Source organism: Ceratosolen solmsi, unplaced genomic scaffold (genome assembly GCF_000503995.2).
Source record: "Ceratosolen solmsi marchali unplaced genomic scaffold, CerSol_1.0 scaffold10, whole genome shotgun sequence".
Lineage (NCBI taxonomy): Eukaryota > Metazoa > Arthropoda > Insecta > Hymenoptera > Agaonidae > Ceratosolen > Ceratosolen solmsi.
Genome location: NW_011948412.1, coordinates 26,340,296 through 26,353,113, shown reverse-complemented (window position 1 = coordinate 26,353,113; position 12,818 = coordinate 26,340,296). Strand labels below are relative to the sequence as shown.

Sequence of the window (12,818 nt, the reverse complement as noted above, 5' to 3'; positions counted from 1 at the left end):
CTGGAGATTCGCTCACCCTCTCTCTCTCTCTCTCTCTCTCTCTCTACCGTTGCACATCATCGCAATTAAGGATGAAGGATCCGAACACGAACATTATTGGACCTTCCTTGTGGATCTACCTTCGAATTTCTTCAATTGCGATCTCGTTCAATTCCGAGTTTGACTTGCGTTTACGATGATTATTGAATTGGCCAATGGCTTTAAACCTCTATTAATTGCTTCCCTGTAAATCTTTAAGCGAACACGCTTTTCCAAACGCCCTGCATTTGTATCTACGCAACCAGGCAGTTGGGTCGTTATTATCGAAATACGGATAGATTGACGTTATAGGAAGAAGGGTCCTCACGGACAATAAAATTTCGTAACTCGAACGTACGAATCCCTGCCTAATGCTTTGCTGCCTAATCGGCGATTAAGTTTACGATCGAAGCATGCCAAATAAATAAAAGTAACGGGGCATCAACAGCCCCGTTGTCTGAATAATCGTTGGCCCTAAAGGTTGTACCGTCAGGATGAGCGTAACCGTTCACATTAACCCTAGTCCGATGAACCGACTACCAATGAGCGTCTTTCTTTGTCGACGCTTAAGGCACCAGCGATCTCGTTTAGCGCTGCTGTGATTGGCCAAGGCCACGTCGGTGTGCATGCGCGCACGCGTGTGGCCCGACCTTAAAGACAGCCCTCGGCTAAGGGAACGGGAACAGGGATAACGCTATGTAGGCGAACCAAGGCAAATGCACCGTAAGAACGGAGGCTGTGACGGCGGAATTGTTGTAGCGGGTGATGGGAGGGGGGTAGTAGTGAGAGAGGATGCGGTCGTTTCCGGCGCTTCTCAATCGACGACTATGACGAGTGCGGAGGTAGGTGGTATAGGTTCGTGATGGGAAAATGCAAAATAATTTTTTATCACGGATAGGTGATTGAGTATGTCCGAGATTGTGGGCGCGATTATGTTATTTGACAAAGTAGTCTGGTAATACGATATTACAGTGGTAGGTGATTCCGCGACTAGTTTTCCTCAACGTCAATGGCCACAATTTATATCGTGACACTTATATGCCGGGCCTTTACACCTTTTTACATTCATGCACATTTTTGCAAAATGTATCGTGCCTACATTCAATGTTTTTAATATAATTGCACTTTATTAATTACAGTCGTTAAGTTTTGCAAGTTCTTTGCATAGTTCTTTTCTCATTTATGATTATTTCGTGAAATGCTTTTTAACGGATTTGTGGCATTATATTAAAGTATGAATTATTAAAAGTATTCTCATATGATTATCATATATTGGTGAAGTTATTTAATTTTATCGAATGCACAAATAAGTTACTCGATAAATAGCTTTCATAAATGAAATGATAAATGATATTTTGCTACATTATCAATCATTATATTTTAATTGTTATTTTTATCATAAATTTTCATCCTAACACTATTAGACATATTTGTTTTTATTGCTATCGTAAGATTCTATAAAAGTCATATATATATCGCACACAGGCAGTGGCATTCAGCAGCATGTGCCCATACATGTTTATATGCGCATGTGCACTCATAGATACAAAATTTTGGAAAATTTAAAAATAAAACGCTTTCAAAATTAGTTACCGTCTAGACGTATGGTCAAGGTCAATACGCTTATAGGGTAAGGTTAGATAATACTAGCATTCGGATGAAATTATACGAATAATACGTGTTTTCTTTTTTGTTTTAAATTCATTCCAGTTATTTAGAGAAGTTTGCATTTTTCCGTGTTTATTTTTAATTGTTCAAGATGGCCAAGATCTTTTAGGAGAAAAAAAACATTAATTTCATAATTATGCATTAAATATTACATCATATTATTTTTAATTTTATAGACATTAAATTAATCAATATTTATTAAATACGTCTTAAAATTTTTTTAATTTATAATTGGGCATGTGACTATTCATTTAATTATTCTTTTCCTTTTTCGGGGTGACTTAAATTTTAACTTATTGGGTTAAAAAAAGAATTTAAATAATTATTATTCTATAAATCAGACTTACCAGTGAAAATTGATTTTCATAAAATATACAAATAAATATTCTTGTACAATGTCTGTTGTACTTTTAGTCATTGTAATTTAAGTATTAAATAATTTATATTTTAATTCAATGTTGATATCCACTATGTAGTAATCAATAGTTTTAAACGATGATTGACATTACAATTATATTTAATATGAATAACAACAAATTTGTATGATGTCAAATTAAGATTTATAAATTTCTGTGCATTCGCATGTTAAGGCACATTACGTAAATTAAATTAATCCACAAAATTGCATACATTCATAATATATAATTTATTGATAATTCAATTACTGAAAACTGCTTCTATGTTTGTTGATAATAAATAATAAACTTATATATATAATACCTTAAATAGAAAGATTGAATTTAACATTAAATGTTAAATTTCATGTTTATGATCGGGTAAGTAAACCTAGCAATAAATGATTTATCTTTAATTTTAGGTAGCGATATAAATTGAAATCATTATTAAGCCAATAATTTATTTTATAATAGTTGATAATTTGTATTTTTATCTATATTATAGCTTATTTGCTAATTATACATTATGGATTTTCGATACTTAGGGAATTATTTATTAAATAAAATATTTTTACATAGTATACTTTATTAATAGTATATGATTATATAATATATGAAATATTATTTTTATATATTTTGTTAAACTCTATTCTTATAAAAACAAAATCTTAACTTGAATGAATTATAAGACGTGGAGCGTAAAAGAAATATAGATTTTTATAAGAAAAATCTTTTATAAGAAAAATTCTTATAAAAGTAAATACCATTTATAATTTATTATTATGAATTAACAATTAATTATATTTTGCTAGAATGTACTACATTTAAGATTATAATAATTTTTAACTGCATTGATTTGCTTTTTTAATATGGTTTTAGTAACTTAATCTTATAAATATTATTAAAAAGTATATTGTTATGATATTGTAATTTTTAATAATTCCTAACTCCAAACGTCCCCTTATTATTTAGAAGACTTTTATATCTTACAATATTTATGTTATTCAGTTAAAATTCTTTCATTGTGTTACTTATTTTATAAATAATTTATTATTAATTTTTAAAGATCGCATATATATATATATATATATATATATATATATATATATGTGTATATTTTCATATATTTAGTAAAAAAATTGAATAAAATATATTTAAAAGATATAAAAATTTTTATATAATTAATTATAAAATATATTATCTATAGAATTATAATTAATTGCCATGCCTCATTTTTATAGGCCTTGGTAATTCATTACTTGTATTTGTAATCGAGGTTTCATATTCTATTAGTATTTTTGCAGGAACTTTTGGCTTTGAATATATCGTCGTTGTATCATTTATAATTCTAAAATGATCATAAACAATAATTTTATTATAATTGAAGTTATAATTGTAAATAGTAAGTTTTATGTAATAATTTTCAAATGCTGATGTAATACTCACTTGCTTAAATTTTTTCCGAATATTTTTTGTACACTCGGTTGTAATAAAATTTCAATTCCATCAGTCATAATTGCAGCAGTTGTTGATTTAAGCTCATTATGATTTGTACGTTCATTAGTATCTATATTTTTTGTGTTTTGGTCTTTATTTTTAAAAACAGATTCAATATGTTTTGAGAAATTTTGTACCAATTGTACATGTTCAACCGGTATTACTGATTTCGATACATTTTTGCATTCGTCAAATTCACGATTTTGTAATGTAATTAGTGGTTTCGGTAATTCTTTATGAACATTACTTATTTGTTCTTGTGGCTGTTTCTCAATTAATACCGATTTTATAACAGATTCTGTAGTGTGCGATTGGAGATAATTAAGCATTTGATGATAAATTTCTTTCTTTTCTAGGTTGTAATTTAAATCTAGATTATTACTATTCAATAAATGTGTATAAAAATTATGATTTGTATTTTGTAATGGTTTATTATTTGAAGAATTTGATAAGCTATTGCTAAGAGAATATAACTGTGTAGGTGAATTGGAATTTCTCCATGAATTGTATCGGATTGGTCCTTTAGATGTATGCTTAATTTCATGCGAATTACTAGATTCTATAAATGTAGTTAAGCAATTAGTTAATTTAGAATTTTGTTTTCGACAAGGTCAATATCTAACGCATATATTTTCCTTACCTTTATTTAAAGGGCTTTTTTCGGTGTTCCGTCTATTTGAATAATTTTGGGGTGATTCTGCTATTTTTTTTGTTGGGAAATTTTGATAGTTTGGATTGAATACCACACGATCAGACTTACTTGATTCCCAGTTTATATATGGATTATTAGCATTAATTTGTGATGAATAGAAGTTTTCATTAGATCTGTAAAAATACGTCTTCTAATCAAAAAGTTGTTAATCTAATTTTATTATATTATTAGTATTATTATTTATTATATTATTATTATTATAATTACATTATTTTTTAATCACAAAATTACTTTTTCGATAAAATTTAATACATTGATAATTCAATTAAAAACAAAAAAGATGAATTACATGAGTATCGTTACAAATGACTATAATATTTTAATGACTTTAAGGCTATAATTCTTCGTATATAAGTTGCAAATACACATAATCTAAAAGTTTATTTATTAATGTAATTTAAATTGTACATAATAATAATTATAATAATAATAATAATACATTCAGGAATTATTTTAATTAAAGTAAAATTTAAATAGCAAACTCAAATAAAATAAACAAAACGATTAAAGTTTGTTTAATATAAAATTATTTTGTTAAAATTTTTGGATGATTTGGATTTTTTAATAATAACGTTATGATAAATAAAAGTAATAATTTCATTTTTCGAAATAATTGTTTTTTACACATATTACTACTAGATATTTTCTTTAGTTACATAAACTCACTTATCATTAAGATGATTATACGATCCTTGTAATTTAGAGGGCAGATTAGACTCTATTCCTTGATTATATGCAATAGATGTGAGCTTTATATTTGGACGGTATGATAAATTAGGTTTTTTTGTTGAAATGTAGGATTGTTGCTGATGTTCATAAAAATTATTTTGTCCTAATTGAGGTTTTGATGATGGTCGATCTCTTGGTATAGTTTTTTTTGTAACAAAATAAAATCCTTCTTGACTTTCATGAAAACTATCCTGTTGTCGTTGTGGTGAAACCGTGTTTATTAAATTTGGAAGATTGTATGAAAAAAATTCATTGTTTGGATAATAGTTATTTAATGGCTTTGCATTTAAACCATAATTTGGCGGATTAGGATTGTTGTGGTCTTGAAAATTATGAGGATAATATAGATGCGACGGTTTTAATGAATTATATGGTCGTTGAGAAAATGTAGATTTTTGCGTAGTTGGTATTAATTCAATAAAATTTTCGCTTACAGTCGTTGGATTTTGTTTGTTTGATTGTATATTTGATTGATTTGGCCCGATGTCCGAATTTAATGGACGATCGATATTTATATTTGATCCGTACATCGAATCGCGAATAATAATTGGCGAATGTACCGCGTGATTATTAACAATAATCGTAATATTCTCGCCTGGCCCAATTGGGCGTTTTACAACGATGCGATTTTGTTGATTAATCGTTGATCTAACTGGATTTTGCCTTTGTGGAACTCTTTGATTAAATTTTTTTATCGATACAACTCGCGATTCCGTATCCCGATCATCTGCGTTTGATTCAATTTTTTCCTCATCATCATCATAAGTACTTTCATTTGTAACCGACGATTCACGCTGCTGCAAAGGATTTTCTATCCACGGGTCTAAATTAATTTGATCCAATATGGGATCATCGCAGTTCAATCTCTTATTTCTGATATTATCAGCGGCTAACATAACAAATGGTTGTATATTATCAATGTTGTCCAATGTACGGCACAATACTTGAGCCAAAGTAACTTTTCTTATTTGTTGAAGCTGTTTAGGCGTGAAACTGCTCTCTATAAAAGGATTTTCATACCAGAATCTATCACCCTTACGCAAGCTCCTAAATTGCTGAGCAATGATGCAAGCAAATGTAGCTCCGATTAATCCACCAACAACTGGTCTCTCGGCGAGACCAGCGGAGAATAAATCAATATCTTCCACTGCAGTATAAAGATCTTTAAATTTTCTCGCTGTTTCTGGTACCATTATTCGCTCAAGCTCTTTCCAATTTCTAATGGGACTTAGCATGCAAGGAATTCTCCACTCTACGAATGGTGGGATGCCGTGATCGCGGCCTCGTTGAATATTTAACGATGCCAGATCCATGCCGAATGGAAAGCCAGGTGTTTGGAACAAATGATTTGTTAGTTCATCCGATATGAACTCGTCTCGTTTCTGTGATGGCTGATTTATTAGGCCGAGTAAAATGCGATCGACTGAGCCGGCTGTTTCTAGATTTACGGGATTACTGAACTCTTCGTGAATTGTTACATCTACGAATATAATGTTATGTAAGCTTCTTAATGTTACTGCTTGTGTATAGTGGCCTTGAAAATTATTGACTGACAACTTACTGTTCAAAATTGGCCTGTGATGTCTATCGAATCGTATAAAGCTTCGTTGCACTAACGAATGCCCGAAACGGTATGCGGCGCTAGAAAAAGCGTTGGCAATGTTTGGATTAACCAACTGATCGTATCCCCTGTAATAGCCTTTTCGTAGTGGTTCGATATCGAATATTTTCATCACTTCATCCCCTAAAAGATGGTTTGTATATTAAACGTAAAAGCTAGTTCGTTAAAAAAAAACGATATAAAAAACAACAAGCAGCGACGGGCAAACAAAAAATGTTACCTAAGACAATTGGCAAAAATTCACGATAAGTTATGTGTTGAACGAGAGCCCCGACAATCTTACGAGTCTCTTGAAAAATCTTCTCGTCACTCCAGTGCTGATTGAGAGCCGATAATAAAGTTGCAAGACGATTGTGCATCCGTAAAAAGATGACGTGTAGAGAAATGAGTGCCGGCTGTTCACTCAAGCGTCCGTCGCCAGCTCTGAAGCAGCTCGTTGACAAGGAACCTCGTCGACATAGATCGGAATCGTCGCGAGGCAGAACTGGCCTTCGAGATTGTATTTTACCATATTGCATAAGACCTGGATATATTACAATAAATTATATAGTATTGATTTTCACAAGTATCCGAACATTAGCTTACAAATCCAGCTGAAATAATATGATTCAAAGGATATAATATATTGTTTAATCTGTCCTATATTTTTATATACGTTTCTAAATCCGATTGTATAAAATAAACTCGTGTTTATATTTATCTAATTGATATTTCTGTATTAAATTGTATTACATGCATTATGTTATTAAAATTATGCCCTTTTCAAAAGCGTACTTTTATTTTATTTTTTGGGAATGTTCATATTATTTAAATATGACTTATAATTCTTTTTCGATTTCTAATTTTTTATAATTAACACTTCAATTTTAAATATTGTATAAAAAAAAAAAACAAAAAAAAATCGCATTTTTCTAAGTATTTGGATATGTAATAATACGAATTAGAATATAATTTCTTCCTAATACTATGTTTAAAATTTATTAAATTTTTTGCTGTATAGCGTTTGAGAAATTAAAAATTTTTTTCTACCCATAAAAAAACACTATACGTAGTTTAAAAACTCTTTAAATTTTTAGGATAATTTAATTTTTTAAGGCAATAGATAACAAATAGTAATAATATTATAGTAAGAATTTATTACTAACAAACATATTCAATAATAAAAGAATGTCATGCTAATAAGCAATCGTACGATCGATACGTGAGCTACGAATAAAATTAAAATTTTATATATTTTTTTTATACATTTTACATATTTTTCTTAAATAATATTAAATTTCCAAACGAAGACTGTAATTACCATTTCGGAAAATCCGGAGGCTGTCGCAACGACGAGCACTACTGCTATACACAGTGGAGGCATCGATGAAACTCGTCACTTGCGAGAGTTGTTCTCTTGGTCCAAAATCACAGTTCTCCCTTGGGGCTGGACCACTTCTAACAAACTCTAGACAACGGACGGACAATTTACTTAAATGTCTGTCATGGGGATGAACGGCAATGGGTAGACAATCTGGATGCTTAATCAACGAAAGATTAATGGTTCATAAATGTGCCTTTGTCATTTAAAGTTGCCATTTTAAATATCAAGACTTTATTTCATACCATAAATTCCGAAGGCTGAAAACCTAAGCCGCCATTTAGGCAACATTGAGGTACCGAATCATTGAATGCAGTACTTTGTCCCGTCGCTAAAAGTAGAATTCATGCATCATTTAGATCATGTCAATTTTATTGGAGAAAATTTCTACCCGGTTGGCTGTCTCAGATGCACTTGCACACACGCAATTCGCAATGTTATAATAAAATAAGAAGGGGCATTATCTCGGGTATTTACCAGTTATGTCGTGATCGATAAATTGTCCCCATTGCATCAACATATGCGTGACGGAGATGAGAGGAGCGTCACGCTCCTCGTGTATATGGTCGCTCACTTGTCGAGCACTTGGCAATGGATTTCCGGTCACTGACCTGCGTATACTCTCGATGCCATCATCGTACGCCGACGGCAAGAATCTGCAATAAATTACCGTATTGGCGTCTTTTTATTTATCATTATAACGAGATTTTGTATAATTTATAAAAGCTGTGTTAAGTAAAATTATTATATTATAATATCCGTTATTCTAAAGGATTTTTTATGAATGTAAGATATTCAAGCTTTATTGATAGTATAAGTAAATCCATGTTATTCTGTAAAGTCGATATTCGTATAATTACAATTTTTTTTGAATCTATAAACTTTGATACGAAATTGTAATATTAAAGATATAGAGAGAAAGAGAGAGAGAGAGAGAGAGAGAGAGCAAGGAGAGGAATTTTGATAATTGTGAGAATCATTTTCTGAACTACATAGATTCTTCAATTATGTAGTGCGTATGAACTTATACTTACATCGAATATGCGGCGAATTATATATAAAATCAATCATACAACTTATGTAGTAGCTTGAGCAATTTCTAAAGTTACGAAGGCAATGTAAAATCATATTTACACAGTCTGATACAGAAGGGAATGTTTATAAGAATGAAATTGACAACGAGTAAATTTTAGATGAAATTGCTCACAACTGTAGTTGACAGACCTTTGCATTGTCGACATGGCAGATCCCCACCAAAGCTCTTTGAGGTTATTACAGCTTCCATCCGACGTCCTGTATTTCAAGCTCGCCGGTGGACATTGCGGAATTCCCTTTTTTGGGCACTGTTGACCAAGAATACTTTGTCCGTTTGTTTGTGAGATTGATGATTGTCTTGAAATATCAGGGAATCTGCAAAAGGCATATTAATATAGTACAATTCATGCCAGTACATTCTTTGTTATCATTATTAATTGTTAGCAATGCATAGCATGGGATTTCTTTTAGAAAATTTCAATATTTTAATCCCTAATTTAATTAAACTGAAAGTAAATTGATGGACTAAGCAACTGAAAATTCACATAGGCATTATTTTATTAACATTAATTCCAATTTTTTGATTGTTAGGCTCTTCAACATTTCCGAAAAACCAATTTAAAAGTATTTAGAAATCTTGTATGTACATAAAGAAAGAAAGAGAGAGAGAGAGAGAGAGAGAGAGAGAGAGAGAGAGAGAGAGAGAGAGAAACAGACAGACACATAGAGGCAGAAGGGGATGAATTAGAAGAGAGCGAGAACAAAAATTATTAATTTTATGCTCACTTGCTACGAATTTTTTTGGCCGCTTCAAGAGCTGCGAAACCATATTTTGCTAAGTGCTTGGCTTCTGCTGACTGATCATTAAATGCAGCAACATAACGTGCAGGATTGGTCGGGCTCAAAAATAAACCTATGCGTAATTTTATATTACATCAGCTTAATATCTTTTAATTTTGACTATGTAATAATATTAAATAAAATATACAAAATAAATGGAAATTATACCATTGATAGGAACCTTACACATTGTGCCATGAATACTTTAAGGAAATTTTAATGTAATTTTATCGAAATACTATCGAATAAATTAATTTTCATTCGACAAATTTACTGCTTTATAATCAATAATATTCCAAGCATTTTATTTCTGATTAAGTTCAATAAAGCATAAAATATTAATTTTTTTTTAGCATTTTCATGCACCTAATTGTAATAAATAAATTGTTTGACATTGTTAATTATAATACACCCTGAAAATTTGCTGAGAATTTATATGAAGTAATTATAATTATTCATGCAGAATTTTAAATGAAGTTATATCGTTAATATGAAATATAGTTAAAATGATTTGCTACAGCTCGAAATATAAGACAGTATTTTAAAAATAAAAATTTATTAACGTTCATATTTTATATTTTATGTTTAAATTGGTATAATTTTCTAGAAAAAATCGATGACTTTAATATTATTTTAAATATATTAGAAATTCAGGTAGTTTTATTACAAGATCTGCATAATTTTCTAATTCAGATAAATGTTCACGGTAAGATTTAAATGAAGTATATTTTTCCAAAGGAATTTACATTTCCTTAAATATTAAAGAATTGTGTAAATTGATTTTTAACTGGAATAAATGGAAATTTCCTGCAAGTATTCATTTTATTTCATTTAGCTATATAAAAAAAATGAAAATAAAAACTTCAAATATAAAATTTAATATAAGGTTAACAGTTTATAGAATTAATACTGAAGTATGATATTGTTAATTTTATTACATAATGTATTACATATTTCAGTTACTTAAGTTTATTGATCAAAGCTTTAACAGATTTAACTTGAAAAAAATACTCGATATCTATGTGGTTTTTATTTTTTTTTTCATTTTCTTTTCTATAAAATGTCAATTATTATTTTAATCAAATTGACTGAACAAAATGTCATAAGTCCACATCGTGTGTAGTAAAATGTACATAATTTGTATGTATAAAAGTCTGCTAAATGTTACACGAGTTTACGCGGCATTTTGAATTGACATTTCTGATGTTGGTTAGATGATATGTGTAACAGTGGCTGCCAATATTGATGTGCTCGCACTAAGCCGTCAAACGAAAATAAACCGAACGAGAACAGATTTTCATCAATAAATCAATTTGGATGTAGCTGAAATCGATTGAAAAATTTCAAGATTAATGTCACACCGATTGATCGAAAATGTCAACGCGAAGGAGTACATCAGCACTATAAGGTACCATAATACAGCTAAACTGTTACCGACCCATAGAGTAAAGTTTGGGCTCCTTGACGTGATAGAGGTCGTTCATCGCCTTGAGGCCAAAATTTGCGGCCTCGACAAAGTCCTTCTCCTTCGGCTCGATCCTCGTCCCCTGGCTTGACCTATTCCTCCACTCGGCCAGATTACGGGGCCCCGCGAACCTTCGTGAGGAGCTCGACAGCTCGAGGGGCTCCGGTCGCTCGTCGTCGGCCCCGTAGCTTGTCGCAAGCGCGAGTACGGCGAGTCTGAAAGCCAGGAGCATCGATCAGCAGAGAGGGTCGCGTCCCGTTTAAAAGCAAAAAGTGCGCGAAACTTACAATGTCGTTGAGCGCATGTTCGCGTTCGCCGAAAAGCCTCGCTGCTTTAACGACGACTAAACTCGGAACTCAGCTCGCAGTTCTATCCGAGACCGCGAGCCGTTTCTCTCTCTCTCTCTCTCTCTCTCTCTCTTTCTTTCTCTCTCTCTCTCTCTCTCTCTCTCTCTCTCGATGTTCTTTTTGTTTTTCCCTCCTTTCACGTTTATTAAAGAGATTGGGCTCGCAGAAGCCCAAATGCACGGGAGCGTCGATCGCCCCCAGCTCCGGCAGAAGCGACTCCGTGTTTTTCCCCCTCGGCGCGTCTTTACTGTTACCTGCACTCGAGCGTAAGTAGGGAAGCTTCTAAGCGTCGATTGGAGGAGAGACGCGAATAACAGCCGTAAGCGAGCGTAGGAGCCGATCGTGTGATAGCGCGCGTGCACACGCACAGACCTGTGGTCGACGACCCGAAATTATCGCTGGAATGGGGGTCGAGCCGCGCCCCGTTCCTGGCCCCCGTTAATTTCCGCGCCCATGCGAGCCTCGGAGCCTTAATTGAGCAAGCGAAATCGACGGACCAGCGACGAAGACAAGGTAATTATTTGCATATCCTAGCAAGTTAATGGTGAAGAGGCGATCGAGATGCGATTGTGAGAGGACAGAAGGAAAATGATGATGATGAGAGAGATTAAGGGAACGGGGTGATCAAATGAACCGATGCTAGCACGTGCCATACGCCACTCATCGTAGGATAAGGGAAGGGGAGGTGGCATAAAGCTGCCGTAAGAAATTTACGGTCAGAATTCCTCGGTCAGCTGCTCAGTCATCACCACCCACTAATTAAGGGAGTGCGAAAGTCGCGTACTTTTTCTTGCGTCTCGCTATAGTTGCCTCGCACTTATTCGACATCTAGGACATTCGAGATATTACGCCCGCATCGAGTCCCGCTTTTGCTACCAAAGTTAGATGAAGTTTAATGCCAAACTTTTTATATTATTTGCGAACTTCCACTGCATTGCGCACAAGTAAGAATTACCAAGTTTACTAGATAAATACGGACGTTAGAATTTCATATTTTCGAAGTAACTCAAACTCCCTTCCAGGCCAGTTATTAGGAATATGCTATAAGAAAGGAAGAAACTTCTCGAGCGTGCGGGTCTGTAATGTAAATATACGGGACTCACGCTGTTTTGCATTGAAAATGGGGGGGGG

The 12,818-nt window shown here is 32.5% G+C and overlaps 1 protein-coding gene across 1 annotated transcript in view; it reads right to left on the bottom strand.

Moving 5' to 3' along the window:
* Positions 1–3,296: 3,296 nt before the first annotated feature.
* The window catches only part of LOC105366506 (uncharacterized), a 10,440-nt gene continuing 918 nt past the window's right edge, over positions 3,297–12,818 (bottom strand). The window contains exons 3-14 of the mRNA XM_011504968.1: positions 11,314–11,555; positions 9,822–9,948; positions 9,225–9,410; positions 8,478–8,656; positions 8,246–8,331; positions 7,941–8,160; positions 6,861–7,163; positions 6,581–6,763; positions 4,957–6,499; positions 4,219–4,403; positions 3,528–4,137; positions 3,297–3,429 (exon numbers count right to left, since the gene is read on the bottom strand). Coding sequence (XP_011503270.1) covers positions 3,297–3,429; positions 3,528–4,137; positions 4,219–4,403; positions 4,957–6,499; positions 6,581–6,763; positions 6,861–7,163; positions 7,941–8,160; positions 8,246–8,331; positions 8,478–8,656; positions 9,225–9,410; positions 9,822–9,948; positions 11,314–11,555 — 3,997 coding nt within the window. The remainder of the gene's footprint in view (positions 3,430–3,527; positions 4,138–4,218; positions 4,404–4,956; positions 6,500–6,580; positions 6,764–6,860; positions 7,164–7,940; positions 8,161–8,245; positions 8,332–8,477; positions 8,657–9,224; positions 9,411–9,821; positions 9,949–11,313; positions 11,556–12,818) is intronic.